The 25,458-nt window shown below is 43.4% G+C and overlaps 1 protein-coding gene across 7 annotated transcripts in view; it reads left to right on the forward strand.

Annotated features, from left to right (window-relative positions):
• AMOTL1 (angiomotin like 1) overlaps positions 1–8,286 on the forward strand; it is a 144,749-nt gene extending 136,463 nt beyond the window's left edge. For all 7 annotated transcript variants that reach the window (XM_019037200.3, XM_019037201.3, XM_019037197.3 and 4 more), the window contains 2 exons: positions 825–1,100; positions 2,316–8,286. In XM_019037200.3, the coding sequence (XP_018892745.3) occupies positions 825–1,100; positions 2,316–2,422 (383 nt within the window). In that variant the 3' untranslated portion in view covers positions 2,423–8,286. The remainder of the gene's footprint in view (positions 1–824; positions 1,101–2,315) is intronic.
• Positions 8,287–25,458: the final 17,172 nt, after the last annotated feature.

The following is a 25,458-nucleotide window of genomic DNA, read 5'->3' on the forward strand; positions in this document are numbered from 1 at the left end:
TCCTCCCGCCCAGCTTTCCAGGAAGGCTCTGAGGAAAATGGACACCTCTGCACACCACGCCTCCCATTTCCATAGCCAGCATCCCCTCTTCCCCACCCCAGCCTCACTACTCTTGAGGAAGGGGGTAAGGAGAGGGCTAAGTGGCCTTTCCTAGGAGGCTGGCTGGCTTTCTGCTTCTGGGAGGCTACAGTTCCACCGCAGAAATGTGCAGGTAGCATGTTTATCTTTGAATCCAAGCCTCTGGGGGACCATCATCCATTACAAGGAGTGGGGTGGAATTGTGAACTATTCAGAAGAGCAGCAAGCCAATGGGAACATGTCTAGGACCGGGGAAGCCTTGTAGTTTTTCTTAAGCACACTGCCACGCTTCAGGCCAGCCCTTCTGGGCCACGTTGGTGACAGCAAGCATGGTCTCTGGAAAGCCTTGCGGGAACCTCCCTACCCCTCCTGCTGGCAATTAGGCACTTCTCTGTTCGTCCATACCACCCTATGAATAATTTATTTGTATCCTACAGTTTATATATTAAGTTATAATCAGTTTACTTGACAACTACTTCTCCACTCCAAAAAACAAAAACAAAAACAAAAAAAACAAAAAAAACCTACAATTTTTTAGGAAGGGGACTAGGTCTTCCATTTTTTATTCTCTCAGTGTTTGTTATTTTATCAGCCTTGTAATAAGTGTTTATTAAATGCTTGGGGAATGAATCAATGAATGAATGAAGCAATCATCAATCAACAAGGAACAGATCTGCAAGACTAGATTAAAAAAAAAAAAAAAGGCAAAAAAGAATGTCGTTGAAAAATCTGTTCTCTGCCCTCAGGATTGCTGCTGGGGAAGGAGCACCATGAGCATGCCTCTGCCCCACTGCTGCCACCCCCACCCACCTCAGCACTGTCCTCCATAGCCTCCACTACGGCAGCCAGCAGTGCCCACGCCAAGACAGGCAGCAAGGACAGCAGCACACAGACTGACAAGAGTGCCGAGCTCTTCTGGCCCAGCATGGCCTCCCTTCCCAGCCGCGGCCGGCTGAGCACGACCCCTGCTCACAGCCCCGTCCTGAAACACCCAGCGGCCAAAGGGACCACAGAGAAACTGGGTACGTGGGCTACCCCACCTTGATGCCCCTGAAAACTGTGGAACTGTCTGGCCTAAGAGAATCTTTTGTTGAGCTAGAGAGGAAGCAGGGGCACCCATCAGCTCTTACTCTATGGGGATGCTATTCTAATGCACTTAGGATATGTGTGCCCTTTCTTATTACGGGAATAAATATGCATATAGACACATCTAGTTTATTACTATTTGAAATGAGTGCACGGCTTGAGACTACCCTGGCAATGCATACTTTTTAACTAACCTTTCCCCGGATGGAGTGACAACAGACCCTCTGAGGGGCTGAATGCCCTCTGGTATGTTTGGGAGCCAGAATTAGGCACCAGGTACATCAAAGGCACAAGTTCACTGTTGCCTTCAGGGCTCTAACTTACCAGGGATTCTGGCCTCAGTGGAGGACATTGTGATGGAAGGAGAAGGTAGATTGACCTGCAGAGTCGGTTAACGTGTGGCACAGCACTTGGGCCAGGACTAACGAGCTGTTTAAAATATTTACGGGAAGACAACTTGGGAGAGGTGATCTTTGCAGTGAGTCCCTAAGTGTCCTGGGTAAGAATAGACCTGGCCTCTTAAGGCACTCCTCTTAAGCAAAGGAGTACCATGGCCATGGTCAGTGGGATCCCACAAATGTTCTTAAATGGGTAAGGCTTTAAGTAGCCAGAGAGTACCCGGCCTACCATTGGCTTCTCCACATCCTAAAACCTGAGACTAATCATGGTCATGGGGACCTCCCTTTTCAGGAATTCTTTTGAGGAGGTGCAGGCTCTGTGGGCCCTAAGTTAACTGCTTCCTCCAAGGGGGTTGTTTATTTCATTTTTCAAAGTAGACAAGTAAATACAATGTTGTCACTTTTTAAAGATGTAATTCTTTTCCAAGTAAGCCAGAGAACATGTCAAAAGTGCCTAGCTCAGAATATGCACCTGATAGTTTCGAGTAGAGGGTGTGAGGGGCTCCTGTACAGAGTCCCACCGTCATCCTCACCCTCTGAATCCTCTCCCTTCACCATCCTGGTTTGTATTTGTGTCTGAATCCTGGCCCAGTCATTCTGCATGTTCCCACTGTGGGCTGGATCATCTCACATGCCCTGTGGTGAGAATCCTGGGTGTGCAGTGGTATCGGACGTGGGTCCATTTTAGAGAACCTGGAAAGCCTATGCCCCTCCTGAGGAATGGGCAGCTGATGTTTCCCCTCTATTTGGCAGAGAACTCTCCTGGCCATGGGAAGTCGCCTGACCACAGAGGCCGGGTCAGCAGCTTGCTGCACAAGCCCGAGTTCCCTGATGGAGAGATGATGGAAGTCCTCATCTAACTGCCATCCCTGTGGAATTTCAGTACAGAACACTGACAAACAAGGAAAGCGGCAGAGAAAGAAGAAAGACCTAGAAGGTTGTAGATGGGAAATCAGGAATGATTTGAACTGATAAAGATTTCAGACTCTTAAGAACACATTTTATAAATGTTAAACACAAAAACTACATGACTGAAGATAGAAGAGAATGCGATGGATTTTATTACACATGGTGGAAGAGAGAAGAGGCGTGTAGGTTTGCAAACAAAGTTAAGAAATAGGAAACTGAATTTTTCATTGTACAGAAAATGTATCTCTTGGGGAGGGCCTGTGTACCCCCATTCTCTGATTATAAACAGATAAACCCAAATGTGGATCATCCTTGGAATACCCCCATTCTCCTTGCCTCTTAGCATGTTTGGTTTAAGAAAAGCCTCCAGGAAATCTTGAGAGCCTGTCTTGGCATAATGCAGTGTCACCTGTGCCAACCATGGGGTGTCCCGTGAGTGTGAGTGTGGCAGTGAGAAGAAGCATCGAGGGCGAGGGGAATATGAAAGTTGGTCTTCACCTAATTACCTGTTTGGTTTGGATTTTCAAGAGATGATTGGGCTTCTTAGCTTTTCTGAATTCTGCAGTATTTTCTAAACAGGATAGATTATGATCTCGGTCCCCATCCATCCTAACTTCTGAGTTCATCTCTGTCTCTGCTTTACAGTCTTTAATTTTTTGTTGTTCCTTCATTTTTTTCTTTTTAATAAGACATAGCAGAATTCCTTAGGTATGGGATTTATGAGACCAGTACCTGAACTGTCATCATTCCTACTGTGTTTGATAGTGACCAGTAGGACAAAGCCACGTGCCGACTTCCTGGCTGCTTCACCTTTGCATAGCTGGGTTGCAGCTGCGAACCTCATTCTGACTGTGAACTAAGCAAGCTTTGAGGAGGCAGGAGATTCTGTGGGTCCCTGTGACATATTGCATTAAGATCATGGCACTTGCTTTTTTGTCTCTCACATCGGCTGTCTTGCAAGGAGCTTGACATTTCCAAATTCCATTGCTCTGTTTGGGGAAGACTTAGGACAGCACTCCAGGAAACAGATGACAATTTACAGACAGTTGTCTCAGTGGTTTCCAGAATCTCACCAGCCTCCCATATACCTTCTTGTATTGAGGCTCATGAGCGTATTCACACTCTTTCCTCCCCCGCGCACGCCTCTGCTTGCTCTCGATCAGCATCCAGACCTCCGTGGCACCAGGTTGCCTCTGTTGTGAACTTCTTTTGTAACCTACCAGACCAGTTGTATATACAGTGTTGTCAGGTTTTTCCGGGTTTCAGTTTTGAGGCAGTTTATTCAAAGTGAGACAGAAGTGCCACGGAAAAGAGGCAGGAGTGTGTTAGGTGGTGGGCCCATTAGACCTCTGCTGTGACATTGCATATTCAGCTCTGCAGACACTGGCTTCCTTTACAAATCTAAGAGATGCTGGATTAGAAAAGAGGAGAAGCTCATCGGGCCATCAGAGAGATGCTCCTACAGGGTCCTGATGTTTTTGTCCCTCCAGGTCAGCTGGATCGCTGTTTTCCCAGTTCCCTTTGCTCATGCTTACTTACAGGAAGAAAGAAAGGGGGGTACCTTTTCCAAGTACCTTCTAAATGAAACACTCAAGAGAGTGCTACTCAGGAAACTTTGCTTGGATCCTAAAATGGACTGGTCTTGGGTGTGTAACCCCGGTGAAGTTATAGCCTCCCCAAATTGAGGTGATAGAAGGAAGACAAGAGGTGTAAGCTGGAGAGGGAAGGGAAGAGATCAGTGGCTTTGGCCAGCTTCTGTGCCACCCAGTACGACAGAGGAGTGGGAACTGGCCCTCTGGGGCTCTGCTTGGCCGTAGGCACTGCACATTGTGCCACCTGCTCATCACCTCCTCTAGTCTCACACTGAGCATCAGAGTACCTGTTGTGCAGACAGGAAAACTGAGGAGCTCTGAGAGGCTGAGCATGGAGCTCACCCCATGCCATAGGGTGTGGGAAGAGGGCACAGGAGGCCTCATCCATGGGGGAAAGGGTTGAGGATGGACATGGGTGGGGAGAGGGCATAGACATCCCTTCCTAATCTCTGTTCCCACCACATTTCATAGGAGATGAGGTTAGGAGATGACAGCTAACTCTCTTAAGGACATTTTGACCCCAGTTTATGTTGGGGATGGACCAGAAAGGAAAATGTCTAGAGATAGGAAGGTAAATCAACTCTGCCAGCCCCTACCATCAGGTCTGGGCCACCCCAAACTTGGGCTGCCTCCCTTAGACATAGGTTAGAGTGAGAGACCCAGCTGTTTCTCCCGAAGCCTCGTCTTCATGCCCCAGACACCTGATTGCCCCAATCAGGTGTCAGACTTGCTTGCTCTTCGAGGTCCCCCTGAGCTGCCAAGTGTTTTCATTGTAAACAGACACATCGCCATGTTTCAGGGCTTCAACGGCATTGTATTTTGGACTTTGACCGTATTTTTTTTCTCTTAACCTACTAAGACTCTTCCTTAAGAACGGGATCTATAGCTTTAAAATGTCTTCTTCTATGGGAAATTTCCTGCCAAGCCAGGGCACTAAATTCTTTCATCATTAGAGCTTTCCTGAAGTCCGGCCATATACTGAGCACCTGCTCCGAGTTCTGGGCAGCTTACAATATCTTAAACAGATTTTCAGAAAAATAATGCAACTATATTTTCTAGTGCCAACTGTATGCAAACAGTGTGGTAAGTACCTTTCAATTAGTCCTCCACCCACCTGGAGTACAGGGGGTGAGTTTATTATTCTGATTTCACTGATGAGGAAATGGGCTCAGAAAGGTTAAGTCCCTTCCTGAAATCTCACAGCCAGGAGAAGCTAGGATGATTTAAAACAAAGTTTGGAGAGGCACTGGGCGTAGACCCTGGCTGTACAGCCTCTAACATGCGGCACTGCATCTTGGCAGTCTCTATGCCTGTCTGTGATGTGTGTGTGCATGTGTAACTACACACACACACACACACACACACACAGCTATCACACATCTCAGAGCCTAAGAAATAGGACTAAGCCCAGAACTCCTAGAATCACCTATAAATGCTAGGCATAGATGGAAATTATTGTGTTCCACCAGAAGCACAGCTCCAAACTATACCTAAAAAATATTTCTGCACTTCCCAGAGACCTGGACTTCAAACTTTCCCAGTGGATCCTGATTATAGAACTTGAGGGTGCTATCTCAGGGTGAAGGGGAGAGGCCCTGGCTTCACGGGAAGGTATTCCAGCATTGTTCTGCTTCACCCTTGACTGCGTTGTCTGGCAGTTTCTGTGTGCTGCCAGGATATTATATGGAATTGGAGAAGTTGGAGTCAGGTCTCTGACGCTAGAGTTTCACTAATTAGATGCCTCTGTACATGAGAACTATTACTGTCTGCAGGTCCATATAGCTAAGCTGCCAGGAAAAACACATTATCTTCCAAAACTTTCAGAGCATGTGCAGAACCCTTTCTTAGCATTTTCTTCTCAGCATTTTCTCTGCCTCCCAGAGGCTGGCAGCCAGTGGCACTGCGGAGTTCAGCATGTTCTAACCATGCACGCAGGGCAGGGGCTGCCTTGGCCCTCCTCAGGCTTTGGTTGGGAGAGCAGGCAGTGGTGGAGCCCTTCTGGGTGCAGTCCTCTGGGGTTGCTCTTTGGAACTTATGTATGAGTTTGACTCCACAATGCTTGGCATGGATACTAAAACAGTTGCAACAAATTAGTTCTGAACCTGGAACAGAGAATTCAGTGCTTCTGTTACTCAGGAAGGAGGTGTTCAGAATGCCCCGTGCAGAGCAGCCAGTCATTACTCTTGTTTGTTCTCACCTGGGTGCACACCCTCATGATGCAGTGGCTGTAGCACCTTCATGCCAGGTGCTGAGAGAATGGGAAATTCTTCCTCCCCATTGACCTGAGTCCCAGAGACTTAGGGACACAGACTTCAGGTGAGGCTGCGGACCTCAGAAGCAGTGGATAATAGATTGGGGCATTAAAAGCTTTTGAGGCAGGGGGCTCATGTTTTGACTGCAGGGAGTTATGCTGAGCAAAGAGATGTGTTTTTCAAAACCAGGGTTCAAAACCAGTGTCCACGCTGGAGTAAGTGGAGCATGCTTCTCTGTGTTCTCTGAATGATCTTGCACTCCTCTTAAGCAAAGGAGTACCATGGCCATAGTCAGTGGGATCCCACAAATGTTCTTAAATGGGTAAGGCTTTAAGTAGCCAGAGAGTATCCAGCCTACCATTGGCTTCTCCACATCCTAAAACCTGAGACAGCCTTGGTATATGCTTTATAAATGTTTCTTTTCTTGTTGTTTAAGTAATTAAAGTGTTTAAAATGTCTTCATTAGATGTGACGATTGTTTAATGAGTTTGCCTCTGACGTATGGCTCCATGGGAGATAGGCAAAGTAATTAAGAAGTTACCAGAAATTGGTCGGCTGGGGAAATGCAAAAGTTAGCATTTCAGTAGTGAATTTCTCCTGGAACAAATGAGCAATTTTTCCTCTTTCTCTTAAGTAGTATACCCTTTTCTCACTTAGTAATTTAATGGTGTATAAAGACATGTGTATAAGTGAGTGCATACATATGAGGTATGACTATAGGGTTGTTTGTGGGAATTTCTTTTCCTAACATACAGAAGATCAAAGTGTTCATCTCACCCCGCCCTCCTTAAAAGGTGTCTTTTGGGAGACTATGTGCTCATTGACTATAGTGCTGCCAAGTAAAAATATCTTGGGAACTCTTCTACTAGAATGGCCTTCGGGGCTTGGCATGTTCCTTTGGTTTCCCCTTAGAGATGAGAAATCCTCCTCCTCTGAGGATGGATTTAAGTTCTGGAAATAATCTCAAGTGCTTGATAGCACAGTTGGATGAAAAAAGATGGCAATTAAGGTAAGTTACACCATTTTTGTTTCTAAAAAAATCCCTAAGAAATTTCTTGGAATGAGTCTTTGGCCTCAGAGCCTCTCAAAGTGTCCACTTCAAGGGGGGATCGTCCTCATTAGCACACAGATTTTTAAAAATCAATTCTCTTGCCATGCCTCCTATGTGTTCACATCTCTGCATACACTACAGACATAAGTGCATAATCATTCATATAAACATCGGGTAGGTATTCTGTAAAACCGTGTTTACTTTAGTGCATGTTATTGTCATGTTATGATGTGACTGGGGTGTTTCTTTGTCATGAAACTTTGCTTCTTCACAGAATTAGAATACTGCTCTCTCTGTATTGAACTACATATACAGCGTTTTCTTGTATCAGCTCCCAAAGTCTGGATGCCCAGTGTTGTGTTTACATGTGATTGTGCCTAGGAGTCTGTTCACATAGAGACACCTGTAAGTATTTATTACAAAACGGAATGTAAGCAAATATATCCACATTGGTTTTATTTGAATCAAGGTGTTTTTTTGTTTTTTGTTTTTTTTCCTTTTGAGGAGGAACAGGGAGCCTCCTCCTCCATGAGCACTTACAGAATTGTGTAAAATTCTGTGAAACAGTGGTAAGCATGGGCACCCGATTTCAGCTGTCCTGCTGCCGCTGCCCTCCAACCTGCTCTGTGTGTGTGTGTCGCTGTGCTTGGTGGCAGTGTGCCGTGCTCGTGCCAGCTCTTCCCAGCAGACTGGTATCTGGCTGTAACGTTTGACGTCTTCATATTGCCAGTCTGTATTGAGGGGTGATGTACATGGCCATACAGCCAAATGGGTCTGTGTACCAGTGTGGGGATTCCAAGAACACTGCCTGTCCCCCACAGCAAATATTGATGCTGTTGGTCAGCCAAAGATTTTCCTCTCCTTTGCTGCTTAAACTTGTGCCTTAATATTGTACATAATAAATGGATAAAATGGCAAAATGGCTCTTTTCTCTTGCTTGCTCTTTTCTTCCTTAAAGAACTTATAAACTGATGCTCAATAAATGTTTCATTTCATTGTACCCCACTTAATGTTTTGCTTCAGAGGCCCTCGGCTCCCCCCTTGTGGGCCTCACGCTGACACCAACATGCAGCTCTTGACTCTGAGGAGGAAATGAATCATCCAGACCATCGCAGCTTGCAGCCCGCCCACTCCTGGCTCCTCCAGACAAATAAGGAGAAAGGAAATGCAGGGAGACTGTGTGCCTGGGTGTCCACTTTGATCACATGTGAGTGTCCACTTTTGAGGTTCCTCAGTTCAGAGCCTGCAAATGATCACTGTAAACTGGCTCTGTCTCAGGAATTCACCCAGGCAGCCTGGAGTCAGCCATGCCTCTCTGAGCCCGAGGATGGAAATGGGAGATGGGAGCTGTTTTGTCAGTGTCTTGGGGTCACAGGAGAAAAAAGCGGGACTTTGGTGGGAAGGAGTCACACGGTAAATGGGCGAAATCCAGGCCAGGAGCCTCAGGGACTGAAGCAGAACAGAGTAAGACTCATGAGAATCTCCACATGAAGGCCCCCCCCCCACCCCGGGGATCACTGTGTTTAAGAGAGAGTGGTTCCTGCTGTTTATTCTCTGGTCATGCCTTTTCAGCGAAAGCCTGTCTCCTCACCCACCCCCAGCCCTAGCATAGGAAAAGCTTCCTTGATGTGAGCTCTGGGGGAGTGTGAAGGATGCATCTCTAGCCCCCCAATAATCATCAGTGTGATTTATATGCATTATCTTCTTCAGTCACAACAACCTTGTCATCATCCCCACTTTAAACCCCAGGAGACTGAAACGCAAACAACCCTGGGCAAGTAATGTGCAAAAGATGCCAGGGTGGGGATTTGAACCCAGGTCTACCTGTTGCAGAGTCAAGGGACTTGCATGTGCAAGGTGGGTGGATGCTGGGAGGCAGGAGGCTCATGCTCCTGTCTGCCTGGCTTCTTGTCTGTCCTGCTTCTACCCCGAGGACTCCTCTGCAGGGAGCGCCATCTGTGTGCGCGTGCAAATATGACTCAATTCACGTAAAGATGCTCTCTTGCAGCTCCCCAGCCTCCACCTGTCAGGATGACTCCAGGAAGACAGCTGGAGGACTGCATTTGTGTTTAGGGTTTGTATGACCCTTCCGAGTTGTCACCTTCCCACGCTGATCCCACACGTGTACACCATGCGAGCCACCCCCTGAGCTCTGACCTTTCTCTTGGCCCCTTGTACACCCCAGGAGAGAAGTTCTCAATCCCAGCAGTTCTGTGTAGTCATTCTAAGTGGTACACGTCTGTGCTCTGAAGGAACACTGGCCTCCATTCTGACATCTGGGCTGGGGCCTCAGGAACCACAAGAGATAGCAATGCGTTTTAAGTTGCGCAGGCCCATCATGATAAGGAATTAGGTCACAAATGGCAAATAAATCAGAAGCAACGAAATTCCTTTCTTAAAGTTCTGTGTTGTCAAAATAAAAGAAGCTTTCTGTCATAAAAAAATGTCATTATGGTTTACTGTTTCTGTTGCCTTTTTATCAAGCATGACAGTGTATCTTTGATGTGCTTCCTTTATCTGCCTCTGCTCCTGGCAGGTAGACATCCCGAGACCATTCCAAGTGAGCCAGGACTCCCTCTCTTGGTGAGTCTATCATCCTCAAAGTTCCTCTCTTTTTAGAATATTGGGAGATATATAGGTGATTTTTTAAATTGAATCTGGAGTTTATGGGAACCTGGGAAGCCCTCCGTATCTGATGTGGAGTTCTATCAAAGGGTAACTCTCCCCAAGTTTTTGGAGACTCATAATGTGTATACAGATAATATAAGGATCATAGACTACATCGTTGAGTGCTTTGGAGTATAGTAATATGAATTATAGTCCTATTGTTAGAAACTAACAGTGCCTAACTTTGTGTCCTGATGGGTTTTGCCTCTCTGAATGTGCAAGGGAGGCAGGATCTAAGTTTTATTGAATTGGCTTTGGAATAATATTTCATCTTAAGAACCCCAGAGGTAGGTATTATGGGACATTATTACCCCTGCACGTCAAATGAGGAAACAGACTCAAGAGAAGTGAGGTGTGCACTTGGGCTCTGCAGTAGAAGCCAGGCCTGCTCATTTCTAAAGCCTTTGTTCTCTCTCTGCACTGAATTGTTGCCTTTGACTTTAGTTGTGTGTTTTTGGTTTTTTTTATGGTTTGCTTGTGTTTGTTTTTAATCGCTCTAAAGAGAATTGGTAAGCAGATGGCTAACTGAAAAAACATTATTGAGGCCCTTGTTGGAAATGTGACTTTTTTTTTCGGCCAAAGTCATATACCGGACAGAAAGCCTGGATCAGTAGCTCTGGTCTGTGAGATGTATACTTAATCTTTACCTGCTAGATTTTGCTTACTAACATTCACCTGGTAGGCAGCATGGTGGAGAAGGGACCAACAGGCAGAAGCTGTGTCAGGTCTGCACAGGGGCTGGGGACCTGCTCTTGGTTTTCCCCAGTTACCTTGTGAAGCCACAGAACTTGTGGCCCAGGAGTGCTGAGTGTAAAATGGAAGTGTCTGTGAGTCTAATGAAATTCTTGATTGTACCTGACAGGCATCTATGCCTGGTTTCCCGATCACCTGAACCTTGGTGCCTTCCCTTCCATATACATGGCTCTGCTTCTGCCCCATCTACTCAGTCATCTCTGCTAGGGTCCCCAGTCACCTTGGGCTCCTCCCCCACTCTCTCCTTTAGCTAGTTGGTCACCTGTTCCTGCCTACTTCACCCTCCCATGTTGCTTCTGTACTTTTATTTTCTCCATCCCCATGGCCTTAGTTCAAGACTTCATCTCTCGCATGGACAATTACAGTAGCCTTCTGCCTACTGTCTCATCCTACTCTATTCTTGACAAGGACACCAGAGAAACAAGAGTAATAATGACATTGATTCATTGTCATTATGCACCCAACCTCCCGTGAGCCTTTCCCATATTAGCACATTGAATTCTTACAATCACTGTTATTATAGTTCCATTGTACTGATGGAGAAACTAAGAAGTAGGGAATTTAAGCCTCTTGCCCAAAGTCCTAGAGCTTGTGAGTGCAGGGCTGGGATCCAAGCCCAGATAGACTGGCTCCAGAGCCTCTAGACCACACTGTTCTTCCCCAACCCGAGTTTCTAGAGGGATGTCTGATAATGTCACTCTTTTGAGGGAAATTGCCACAGCACTATTAGCCCCCTGTGGCCTTCAGGATAAAGCTGTGGCATTCATGCCCTGCACAGTCTGACCCCTGTCCTCTTCCCTGACTAGTTTCTCTCCACTTCCCTTTCCACCCCTACCTTCAAGTTGCTCTAGGAACCACACTGTGTCCATAATCTACTTTGTGTGTTTCCATTTCTGCACCTATCCATGGGGTCCCTGGGATTGGGATGCCTCTGGGATTGCGATGTCCATCTGTCCAATCTAACTCATTCTTCAAGGTGAGGCTCAAATGTCACTTTTCTCAGGAAGGTATTTCCCATCACCAGGGTCAAAATTAATTGCTCCTCTTCCATTATTAGCTGAGTCACCTGGAGAAAGTTGTTGAACTTCTGAAAACTTCTTCTTTGCAAGATGTCATGGAGCAAGTACCATGTCTGTTTTTTCATTAATGTGAATCAGGCACCTAATTCAGTTGCTGGCATACTACAGGTGCTTGAGTGTTGACTGAATGAGTCAAGGATTTAATGAGAGAAGGGTTGTAATGTATCTAAAATGACAGTGCTGTGCATCATAGCATCCATCCAGCTCTTGCCCCAAGCCGTCTCCTGTTATAGTGAACTACGTACACAAGTGTCTGTCAGCTCATCTGTTTGGGGTAGGAACCCCGACTTGTACCTAGAGTAGATGCTCATTAAAAGTTAAACTGACTGTGAATTCTCCCAAGCTTCTTATTGCATATGTTCAGTGACTGTTGTCAGGGGAACTGGAAGCAGAGATCCTTAAGTAAAATTTTATTTAAAAATTACTGTGCAAGTAATGCTATTTGTTTTTAAAAACAATCAAATGAGAATACAGAGGAGAATACAAAGAAGCCACTACCTCCTCTAAATTGCTGCATGTAGCCATTCTGTTAAGTCTGGAGGATTTCCTTCTAGGCTCCTCTACAGATATGTACAACCAAATAAATAGATATGAGTGAATGAATATAAGACCATGCTACTCATACAACTAGGTTTTTTTCATTCAACAGTAGGTCATAGACAGGTTTCCTAGGCAGCACGTGTAGATCTCTCTTATTGTGGTTTATGGTGGTATGTGTTCCTTTGTGTGGAGGAAGGGGAGTTTACTGAAACCTGAGGGTGCTCCTGCACCACCACCCAGCTCCGCAGAGCATTTCCCCAGCAATAAGGGAGAGCTAAGAGCATGGGGAATCTGGGGAGATGTTTTCTCTCCTAAGAAAGAGCCCAAAACTTGCAATATATAAGTCAGGCCTGGCCAAATGCTGGCCCTGTGTTCCTCCAGTGCATCAAAATGTTTCCATTCGCCTGTCCAGGCACTAAAAAAATTGATGATTTACATGATGACATTGGGATCCCAAGGACTCAACAGCACCATGGCCCCAGCTTGATGGCTCAGCCCAGTCTGGCCTGGAATGCCCTGTTTCCATCCAGAAACCCTCTTTCAGCTCTCTGAGGGGCTGATTTTTCCATCCAGTGCCCTACCCTTTGGCCTAGAGAACACATTTTCCTGGCATAATTCGACTCAGCCCTAGTCCAGTCTGACTTTGTTCAGTGAGTTGATGACATTGATCCTTCCCTTGTCCCTGGCACTTCCATTTTGCAGAGCATCTACCAGAGTTTTACAAATATTTAGCTTTAGGAATAGCCTGTAAAAAGAAGCCCAGTTTATGATTCACTCATCAGGTTACTACTAAAAGTTAATTATGTGCCCAGCATGCTTCAGATCTTGGGGGGAAGCCAGATAATACAGAATGCCATGGTGATCCTGCCCTGAAGGTAGACGAGGGGCAGGGAAGTGGACTGATTTCCTACTGTGCGCCAAGCATTTTATGTCAACCGTGGCATTTGGTCCTCATAACAGCAAGGACAGTGAGATTCAGAGAGGCTAAGAAGATTACCAAGGTCTACACTTACCCAAGTAAGCAGCAGGGTGGCATTTGAGCCCAGGCCTGGATGACTTTAAAAGTCAGGACGTTTCCACAGCATCATGCAACCTCCATGTTCAAGTCTAATTGAGGTCACAAGTATGATAAACAATTTGATCTTTGTCCTTGTTGGAGGATGTACACCAGGATCTCTGGACATATCTATCAAGCCCCCGCCACCCTTGGCAGGCCCCAGCTCTGAGACAGCACGGTAGACGACCCGCCTGGGTAGAGCAGACAGAGGCCCCACCAAAGTTTGCATGTGGAAGTCTCACATTTGGATACATTTAGAGAACCCAATCTGAATCTTCCCCCACTTCTATCTCTGAGCGCTCCGTTGCCGCCAGCAGGGGCCATCTACTGCCTTGTCCAAGCCTTTCCAGAAAAGACACTGAGAGGGGCTCCTCAGAAGAGCCAGTGGTGTCCCCTGTGCTCCTCTCTTGCTAGTCTATGTAATTTCTCAATCTAATTTTACCTGGAAGAGAGTTAGTTAGAGGTGGTAACCATACTTTTTACCTTTAAAAAAATTAGGTGTCAATACTTCATATATTGATTAATAACAAATATGTTTTGTTGCATCACTGCTCCTCATCGCCATGAAATTCACAGGCTCAGGCTTGGGTACGTGATATAACTTTCCAGGCATGTACAACTTATGTTGGACATCAGTCATAAACAAGTAATGAGCAGAAACTGCAAAGCCAGCCACTTCTTTAAGTCTTAAGTGCCTCTCAGTCAAGACCATCACAGTGTTCTGGAGGGGAAGATGAAAGCCCACTAAATTAGGGCTTCTGGTAACAAGCAAACAAAAAACAGACTCCTGTTTCCTGTTTTCTGTAGAGTAACACTGGGCATTCAATGAGTGTACAATGAATGTGAAATCTCTGCTTAGTAACATCCCCAGCCTGTGCATAATGCCCTTCTTCTAAACAGCACAGGTATGTGTTTTATGCTATTCACACTGTTGGGAGAAACAGCTAGGGATGGCTGTCATGATTCCTTTTAACATAACTGGGAGAAAGGCAAACAGAGAGCTTGGGTGCTTTCCGAAGGTCATGGTGAAAGGCCAGCAGAGCCAATTAGAGGCGGGCCCTCTTGCAGCCCTGTTGGTGCTTTCTGGCCAAAGTAGGCCATCTATGCTAAAGTTTTGTGGGCATTGGGTCTTTTCTGAGCCCTGCACCTTACCCTGTCTGTGGATCAGTAAACTGAGAAGTGATGGGCTTGGCCTGGATTGGCCAGGGAGTCACCTCAGAAGAGCTTCATGTTCTTACTTGTATGTCTAATGAGCCAACTGCTTCCACAAAGCCATTGTTCAGGGCTGAGGAGTTGGGATTTCCCCCAGTGGCAGAGCCAGGAGGGGTGGGCCCAGTATTGTGAGATCACAGCAGAAAATGCGTTGGGACTCTTTCTTTGACAACCTTGAAACCCTTTACCTTACATCAGGGCTGAGATCTGAATGGTCATGGCAGCAAGGTGGCCGATTAAAACTAAAGGGGATCTTTCCCAGGGATAAAAGGGCTCATGGCAAATACAGTGCCCTTTTGCTTTTGAGATATAGGGTTGGAGAGATGCTAACTGTCACAGTCTGATCAATCCAGGTCACTTGGGACCACAAGTAGCACCTGGTTCCTTAGGAATCTCAGCATTTGAAAAATGTACAAGGCATCACAAATAATTCATGATGTAAATAATTCATACTGAGAAACACACTTAAGAGTAACAGACACACAGACACACACCTTGGTTTAACATTCTCATTATGTTAGATGAAGGGTGCAAAGATGAATAAGATGCTATGTCTGACCCCCCAGAAGCTCACAGTCTTGGCAAAAAGACAAGAAAGGTCCACAATATGGTGTTTACTGTCAAACTCATGAAATGTGGACTGTTCTATTGGTCTAAAAGAGTGGGGAAATAGAAAAGCAGGTGACATTTGAGTTGAACTTGGAAGGATGAGAAGGGAAATGGGGCTGAAGCTAGAGGGCGAGGGAACAGCATGCCCAGATGCATTTATTTTGCTTATAACTGCAATTTGAGCAGGGCTTGATGGGGGTAGTTCATCTCTGCTGGGCCCCACTGGGGTGGCTCAAAGACCAGGGGCTAGAACAGTGGGGGGTCCTGGGGCATCTTCATTTCATTGTGGTCTCTTCTCAGGGTCCCTCTGGCATAGTCCAGGGAAGCTGGACTTGCTGCATGATAGCTCAGGATGTCAAAGGGACATGTTGAGAACACAAGGCAGGAGATTTCTCCTTTCATGACCTAGCCTCAGAGGTCACTCAGCCTCACTTCTGCCACATCTACTGCCAAGATAGTTACAAAGGCCTGCCTGGGTTTGAGAGGTGAGGGTGAGGGGATAAACTTCATCTCTTTACATGAAATGGCAAGGTTCCAGAAAAGTACACAGGACCAGAAACACTGCTGTGCCCACTTTGGAAAACAAAGTCTGCTACAGTGGTATCAGCTGTGGGCCAGATGCAGCATCAGAAGTTTTACATACATTTTCTCATTTTCCTCTCCCTTCTGCCTGTGAGGCAGGCGTCATTCTCCTCATCTCATCTATCAGGAAGTTGAGGCTTGCAGATGGGAAGTGGCCTGCCTGAAGTCACACAGCCAAGAAGTGGAGAAGCCAGCCCCAAGTGCAAGACTGAGGGCCCCAAAGCCTCTTACCCTCTCACTGCTGCTGCCTCAGCCTTAGGAAGGAAAGCACAGAGACAGTCCCAGAATGTTGCTACTACTACATAGGGAAGAAGATTTATGAGCTGCACAGGCAGTTGAATCAACCGATCTTGCTGACCAATTGAATTCATACCGTATCTGCATCAGATATGCTATAGGGCAGACTTTTTATTGTGTGAGCCATTGTAAAGCACTGCAAATCCACTCCCCAAATTCACACCAGGGACTTAGAGCTGACAATTACAGATCACTTACCAAGGGGCTGGGCTTTGTGCTAAGCCCTTTGCAGGCATCATCTAATTTAATATTCACAGTAACCATTGAGATGGATATTATTATTGTTATTACTCTTACGCTTAAAGACCTTAATAGATGTGACATGAGAGGACATCACCCCAAGGGATCCATCCACCCACATGAAATCTTTCCACATCCAGCAGTGTGATAGCCTGAATGGATGCACTCTCAGCCATGGAGTGGTTAAGAAAGTCTCTCTCTCTGGAGTCAGACTGGGAGAGTTGGAAACCAGCTCCACTAGCTGTGTAACCTTGGGCCAGTCACTTAACCTTTCAGTGCATCAGTGTCCTCACCTATCAAATGGGAATAACGGCCCCCTTCTGACAGAGGTTCCCATGAGGAGCATGAGACAAGCCTGAACAGTATTCAGTGCAACCTTGGCACAGAAAGAGCTCTCCATCTGTTCAGCTATCATTATTAACATGGAGCTGATGCCCATGGCTGCTTGGGCTTGACTCACAGACCACGAGATTTCATGGTTCAGTGATCGGCACTGTTTTCTACAGAGGGCCAGGAAGCAACTTGTTTACACTCGCCTTGTTGGGGTGGAGGTGGGGGTAAATCTTCCTAGGCACACACAAAGGATCAACCAGCCAGTGAAATGGGGAATGAGGTCAGGGTGTGAAGGGAGGAATTTGCAGATGCACTGCAGCTTCTTGGATGCTGGAACCTGCAGAGAGCTGGCCCCAACCCCAGGGGTGCAACTGATGCACTGAGTCAGGGCCTGCACCCTTGTGCCTGGTGAGGGCAGGAGGCCCTGGATTTAGGCTTATGTGGTCTTGCTTAGCAAAGCAAGGACCTTCATTTTTAGCCAAACTCACTTCTGCTTTGAGGAGAAAAGAAGGGAGGTATCTTGATTATACACAGGGAGGCACAATGGAGCAAGGACCTGCTTCAAACTTTGAATTAGGTCCAATTTTTTTACCAGCTGGGACTCTATCCTGAGTCTTCTGTCACATGGGAAAATCATCCTGGCTGGGGTATCATCCTACTGTTAATAAAGCTGCACAGAGAGTCCCAGTACAGTGGCTACTGCCTGTAATTCCAGCACTTTGGGAGACCAAGGTGGGAGGATCACTGAGGCCAGGAGTTTGAGACCAGCCCAGGCAACATAGTGAAACCCCATCTCTACAAAAAATTTAAAAATTAGCTGTGTGGGGGCACTCATGCCTGTAATCCCAGCACTTTGGGAGGTCAAGGCAGGAGGATCACTTGAGCCCAGGAGTTTGAGGCTATAGTGAGCCATGATTGTGCCACTGCACTTCAACCTAAGCAACAAAGAGAGATGTGGTCTTAAATAAATAAATATATATATAAATAAATAGAGCTACAATGGAGAGGCTTCTATTAAGATCAGCAGGCAAGTGCCTCCAAGGAATCAGCCCACAGCCAGACTGAAGGGAGCTGGGCAGGGAGCTCCTCAGAAGAGCTTTACAGTCTTCATAAAAGCTTTTACGGGTACTTTCAGAAGAGTGAATAGAGAACCAAGACCCAGAGCTCCAGAATGTCCCTATTTTTTGGCTTACCTACCCTGGGGGACATCCATTGTTGCATTGCGGGGGTGCCCAGCACCTTTCCCCCTTTGTCTGGGCCTCTAACCTGATGGCTGGACTAGGGGCTGCTGTCCTCTTACAGACCACACTTCCTGTCTGTTACTGGCAGGCTCAGGGTACTTCCTTCACCACTCACCTCCTCTTTACCGCAGGTGATGCAGGTATCTATGCTGGACCTGTTAGGCAGAAAGTCCTCTGCTGGCATTCTGCATCCCCTCCATACAGAATTGTTCAGCTTGAACCAGGTTCCAGTCCTCTCTGGCAGAAGAGCTGGAATCAGCCATTGGACAGGTACCCAGCATTATGGAAGCAGGTCTGAGAGAGAATACAGCAGACAGAAGTGGAGAGGAGAAGCTAGGAGTATCCTGGCTATGTTCCTGCCCATAGTTCCCATCATCCTCAGCCCAGGTGCAACCAGGTGTCCTAGTTGATTTGGTTATGTGAACCAATACATCACTCCTTTAGCCTTAGCTAGCATGTTGGGTTACTCTCCTTTGGTGCCAGAAAAGGCCCAAGTAAGGCAAACACATGGAGGGCTGTATTAGTCTGTTCTCACACTGCTAATAAAGACATATCCAAGACTGGGTAATTTATAAATAAAAAGAGGTTTAATGGACTCTCATTTCCACATGGCTAGGGAGGCCTCACAATCATGCCGGAAGGTGAATGAGGAGCAAAGTCATGTCTTACATGGCGGCAGGCAAGGCAAGAGAGCTTGTTCAGGGAAATTCCCCTTTATAAAACCATCAGCTCTCGTGAGACTTACTATCATGAGAATAGCACAGGAAAGACCCGCCTCCATGATTCAATTACGTCCGACCAGGTCCCTCCCATGACATGTGGGAATTGTGAGAGCTACAATTCAAGATGAGATTTGGGTGGGGACACAGTCAAACCATATCAAGGGCTCACAATAAAGGGTAATTAGAAGATACATTATATGTCCTTGCCCCTCAGGCTTCCATAAAACCTCCCTTCCAAACACTTCAACACCAGTCCATCATGTGTAATCACAGTGGACTTCCTGTTGGAAGACCTGCTGAAGTAGCACTCCAAAGGCTCCAAAGGTGGGATACCCATCCCCTCCTTATGTATCAGCAACTCCTCAGGCTTTCTGTTCAACTACATCTACTTTTTGTTCCTTCCCTTTCTTCTCCTATTCCCATCCCTTCCTTTCCTTTCTGAAAAGAAAAAAAAACAAAAACAAAACAACAACAATAAAGAATATAGACATGCCTGGCTTAAAAACTCAGCCTTCCTAACAGGTGGCCACATGCTTCCTGAGATCTGGTGACAAGGAATGATCCTTTACTTCCTACAGTGCATTTCAAGTAGGAGTTTTAAAAGACTGTGTTTACCCAAAACTTTCAAAGAGCTCATCAATTTTGTGTTCTGAAAATCTGTCACTCCTTTTTCTTATCTCCTTTGAACTTCACTAGCATTTTGCTCAGTATATCCGAATATGGGCATTTTTGCCTCTCTCACATTTGATTGCTTGCTTGTGTTTTCTTTCCTTTTTAGTTGACATGTACTAATTGCAAATATTTACGGAAGAGATATATTTTGATTCTTGTATACAACATGTAATGATCAAAACAGTAATTAGTACATCCATCACTTCAGACACTTCTCATTTGTGTTGGGAACAATCAAAATCCTCTTTTCTAGCTTTTTGAAAATATACAATAAATTATTGGTAACTACATTCACCATACAGTGCTATAGAACACTAGAATTTATTCCTGTGATTTTGTATTCGTTTACCAACCTCTTTCTAGCCTTTCTTTTCCCCTTCCCCTTCCTAGCCTCTAATAACTGCAATTCTGTTCTCTACTTCAATGAGCTTGACCTTTTTTAGCCCCCACATGAGTGAGAACATACTATATTTATCTTTCTGTGCCTGACTTATTTCACTTAATTATAATTCACTTAACTATGAACTCTAGGCTTATCCATCTTGCTGCAAATGACAGGATTTCATTTTTTATGGCTGAATGGTATTCCATTGCATATATGTGCCACATTTTCTTTACCCATTCATCTGCTCATGAACATTTAGGTTAATTCCATGTCTTGGCTATCATGAATACTGCCATGATAAACATGGGGTGCAGGTATTCCTTTAGTATATGTATTTCTTTTCCTTTGGATAAATACCAGTGGTGAGATTGCTAGATCATATGGTAGTTCTATATATTTTTTTGAGAAAACTTCATACTGTTTTCCACAATGTCTGTAATGAATTTACACTTCCACCAACAATGTAGAAGATGTCCCTTTTCTCCATATCTTCACCAGCATTTTTTTTTGTCTTTTTGATAAAAGCCATTCTAACTGGGGTAAGATAATATCTCATTGTGGTTTTGATTTGTATTTCCCTGATGATATGTTTAGAAGTTTTTTTTGTATACTTGGCCATTTGTATGTCTTTTTTAGAGAAACGTTTATTCAGATCCTTCGTCCATTTTTCAATTTGAATTTTATTTGCAATTGAGTTGTTTGATTTTCTTATATATTTTGAATATTAGTCCCTTGTCAGATGTCTACTTTGCAAATACTTTTTTCCATTCTACAGATTGTGTCTTTACTCTGTTGATTCCTTTGCTGTGCAGAAGCTTGCTAGTTTGATATGGTCCCATTTGTCTATTTTAGTTTTTGTTGTCTGTGCTTTTGAAGTCTTACACATAAAATATTTGCCTAGATAAATGCCGCGACACATTTTCCCTATGTTTTCTTCCAGTAGTTTTACAGTGTTAAGCCTTACATTTATGTCTTTAATCCATTTGGGGTTGATTTTTGTATGTGGTGGTACATATTCTTCTGCATAAGAATATCCAGTTTTCCTAGCACCAGCAACTGAAGAGGGTGTCCTTTCCCCAGTGTATGTTCTTGGCATCTTGGTCAAAAATCAGTTGGCTGTAAACACATGGATTTCTAGGTTCTCTATTCTGTTCCATTGGTCTATGTGTCTGTTTTTATACCAATACCATGTTGTTTTGGTTACTATACTAGCTTTGTAGTATATTTTGAAGTCAGGTAGTGTTAGGCTTCTAGCTTTGCTATTTTTGCTCAGTATTGCTTTGGCAATTTCGGTTTTTATGTGGTTCCATACAAATATTAAGATTGCTTTTCTATTTCTGTAAAGAATGTCATTGGTGGCCAGGTGCGGTGACTCACCCTGTAATCCCAGCAGTTTGGGAAGCTGAGGCAGGCAGATCATGAGGTCAGGAGATTGAGACCATCCTAGCTAACATGGCGAAACCCTGTCTCTACTAAAAAAAATACAAAAAAAAATAGCCAGGTGTGGTGGTGGGCGCCTGTAGTCCCAGCTACTCGGGAGGCTGAGGCAGGAGAATGGCGTAAACCTGGGAGGTGGAGCTTGCAGTGAGCCAAGATAGCGCCACTGCACTCCAGACTGGGTGACAGAGCAAGACTCCATCAAAAAAAAAAAAGGAATGTCATTGGTATTTTGATAGGGATTGCATTGAACCTGTAGATTTCGGCGGCATGGTCATTTTAGCAATATTAATTCTTCTAATCCATGAGCATGGAGTGGCTTTTTATTTCTTGATATCCTCTTTAATTTTTTAAAATTATTTATTTTTATTTTACTTTAAACTCCAGGATACATGTGCAGATCGTGCAGGTTTATTACATAGGTGTATATGTGTCATGGTGGTCTGCTACACCTATTAACCCATCATCTAGGCTCCACCCCCTCACCCTCCGACCCCCCAACAGGCCCTGGTGTGTGTTATTCCCCTCGCTGTGTCCATGTGTTCTCATTGTTCAACTCCCAGTTATGAATGAGAACGTGGTATTTGGTTTTCTGTTCATGTATTAGTTTGTTGCATCCTTTTTAATTTCATTCATCAGTGATTTGTAATTTTCATTATAAAGATCTTTCACCTCCTTGGTTAAATTTATTCCTAAGTCTTTTTTTGGTAATTATTATAAATGAGATTGCCTTTTTGAAATCTTTTTTAGCTAATTTGTTATTAGTATATAGAAATACTATTTTTGTATGTTGATTTCGTATCCCGCAATTTTTCTCAATTCATTTATCAGTTCTGAAAGGTGTTGTTGTTGTTTTTTTTTTTGGTAGAGTCTTTAGGTATTTCTATATATAAGATTATGTTGTCTGCAAAGAGGAACCATTTGACTTATTCTTTTCCAATTTGGATGCCCTTTATTTTATTATCTTGCCTAATTGCTCTGGCTAGGACTTTCAGTACTATGTTGAATAAAAGTGGTGGAAATGGGCATTTATGTCTTGTTCAGGTTTTTACCTTTTCTTTGTTCAGTATGATGTCAGCTGTGGGCTTGTCATATATGGCTTTTATTGTGCTGATGTATATTCCTAATGTGCCTAATTTTCTGAGAATTTTTTTAAGATGAAAGAATGTTGGATTTTATCAAATGCTTTTTCTGCATCTATTGAGATTATCATATAATTTTGGTCCTTCATTCTGCTGATGTATCACATTTATTGATTTGTGTATGTTGAACCACCCTTGTTTCCTTGGAATAAATCCCACTTGATCATGTTGTATTATCTTTTTGATGTGCTGCTGGATTTAGTTTGCTATTATTTTATTGGAGATTTTTGTGTTTATGTTCATCAGGGGTATTAGCCTGTAATTTTCTTTTTTATTGTGTCTTTGTCTGGTTTTGGTATTAGGGTAATGCTGGCCTTGTAGAATAAAAAAAAATTCCTATCTCTTCATTTTTTGGGAATAGTTTGAGAGGAAGTGGCGTTACTTCTTATTTAAATGTTTGATAGAATTCAGCAGTAAAGCCGTCCACTCCTGGGCATTTATTGGGAGGCTGTTTATTACTGAATGAATCTTGTTACTTATTATTGGTCTGTTCACATATTCTATTTATTCATGGTTCAATCTTGGTAGGTTATATGTGCCCAAGAATTTATCCATTTCTAGGTTTTCCAATTTGTTGACATACAGTTGTTCATAATAGTCTCAGATGAAACTTTGTATTTCTGTGGTATCAGTTATGAGGTCTCCTTTTTCTCTGATGTTTTTTATTTAGGCCTTCTCTCTTATTTCTTCATCTAGTTAGTGATTTTTCAATTTTGTTTATTTTTTCAGCAAACCAACTTTTCATTTTATATATCTTTTTGCATTTTTTCCTATTTCTCTTTTTTGATTAGTTCTTCTCTGATCTTTATAATTCCTTTCTTTCTAATTTGGGGTTTGGTTTGTTCTTTTTTTTCTACTTCCCTGAGGTGCATTGTTAGCTTGTTTATTTGAAATCTTTCCACTTTTCTGATGTAGGCATTTGCTGTAAACTTCCCTCTTAGTACTGATTTTGATGTATCTCATAGGTTTGGGTATGTTGTGTTTCTAGTTTCACTTGTTTTAAGAAATGTTTTGATATCTTTCTCAATTTCATCATAGACCCATTGGTTGTTCAGGAGCACGTTGTTTAACTTTTAATTATTTGTACAACTTCCAAAGTTCTTATTATTGATTTTCAGTTTTGGTACATTGTAGTCTGAAAAGACACTTGATATAATTTCAGTTTTTAAAAATTTGTTGAGACTTGTTTTGTAGCCTAACGTACGGTCTATCCTAGAGAATGTTCATGTGCTGATGAAAAGAGTGTATTCTGCAGCTGTTGGATGAAATGTTCTATAAATGTCTGTTAGGTTCATTTTGTTGATAGTACAGTTTAAGTTTCATGTTTCTGTTGATTTTGTCTAGATGAGCTAACCAATTCTGAAAGTGGAGTGCTGAAGTCCCCAACTATTATTGTATTGAGGTATCTCTAACTCTAATAACATTTGCTTTATATATCTGGGTGCTCTGATGTTGGGTGCACATAATTTACAATTGCTATCTTCTCTTGCTGAGTTTATCTCTTTATCATTATATGATGGCCGTTTCTGCCTCTTTTTATGTTTTTGACTTAAAGTCTACTTTGTCTGATATAAGCATAACTACTCCTGCACACTTTTTTCTGCTTGCATGGAATATCTTTTTTCATCCCTTCACATTCGGTCTGTGTGTCTTTACAGGTGAAGTGAATTTCTTGCAGTCAGCATATAGTTGAGTCTTGCTTTTTAAAAATTCATTCAGCCAGTCTATATCTTTTAGCTGAGAGCTTTAAACAATTTACATGTAAGGTTGCTAATGGCAGATGAGGACTTACTGCTGTATTTAGTTAATTATTTTCTGATAGTTTTGCATATCATTTTCTTTTTCTTCCTCTTATTGTTTATCTTTTGTGCTTGGTAGTTTTTTATAATAATAACATTTGATTCTTTTTTCTCACTTGTATATCTGTTCTACCAGTGAGTTTTATACTTTTGTGTGTTTTCATGATGATAGATATTGTTCTTTTGTTTCCAGATGCTCACTTAAGCATTTCTTGTAGGACTGGTCTAGTGGTGTTAAATTCCCTCAGTTTTTGTCTGAGAAAAGACTTTATTTCTTTTTCATTTCTGAAGGATAGCTTTGCTGTGTGTAGCATTCTTGGCTGGCAGGGTTTTTTTAAAAACAAAACAAAACAAAACAAAAACCACTTTGACTTTATTATCTCCTGGCCTATAAGGTTTCTTCTTAGAAATATGCTGTTAGTTTGGTGGAAATTCTCTTACATGTGACTTGATTATTTTCTTTTGCTGTTATTAGAATCCTCTTTGTCTTTGACTTTTCATAGTTTAAGTGTAATATGCCTCTGGGAGGACCTTTTTGGGGTTGAATCTATTTGGGAATCTTTTAAGCTTCTTGTATTTAGATGTATCTCTCCGAAGACTTGGGAACTGTTCAGCTATTATTTTATTATATAGGTTTTCTATGCACTTTCCTATCTCTTCTCCCTCTGGAACTCCCAAAATGTGAATATTTGTTGCATAAGGGTGTTCTATATGTCATGTAGGCCTTCTTTATTCTTTTTTTCTTTGTCAAATTGGGTTATTTCAAAAGAACTGTGAGTTCAGAAATTTTTTTTCTGCTTGATGTGGTATATTGTTGAAGCTAACCATTGTATTTTTCATTTTATTCATTGAATTCTTCAGCTCTAAATTTCTGCTTGGTTTTTTAAAAATTATATACATCTCGATTGGATTTCTCATTCAGATCATGAGTTGTTTTCATGTTTTTTTTTTGTATTATCTACCTGTGTTCTCTTATATCTCACTAAGTTTCCTTAGGATTATTATTTTGAATTCCTTTCCAGGCATTTCATAGATTTTCTTTTCTTTGGGGTCTGTTACTGGAGAATTATGTTCCTTTGGAGGTGTCATATTCCTTGAATTTTCATTTTTTTGTGTGTCCTTATGTTGACATCTGCACATATAGTGTAATAGTCACTTCTTCCAATTTGATGGAGTAGCTTTTGTAGGAAAAGATGTTTTCCCATAGATGTATCTATAGTGTTGGCTGGTTGGGGCACTTTGGTTTCGGTTCTGGGTGAACACAGTAGTATAGTCTTTGTATGATTTCTTTGGCTGTATCCAACATCAGTGGTGTCTGCGAGCTC

The sequence above is a fragment of the Gorilla gorilla genome, chromosome 9 (genome assembly GCF_029281585.2).
Source record: "Gorilla gorilla gorilla isolate KB3781 chromosome 9, NHGRI_mGorGor1-v2.1_pri, whole genome shotgun sequence".
NCBI classification, from domain to species: Eukaryota; Metazoa; Chordata; class Mammalia; order Primates; family Hominidae; genus Gorilla; species Gorilla gorilla.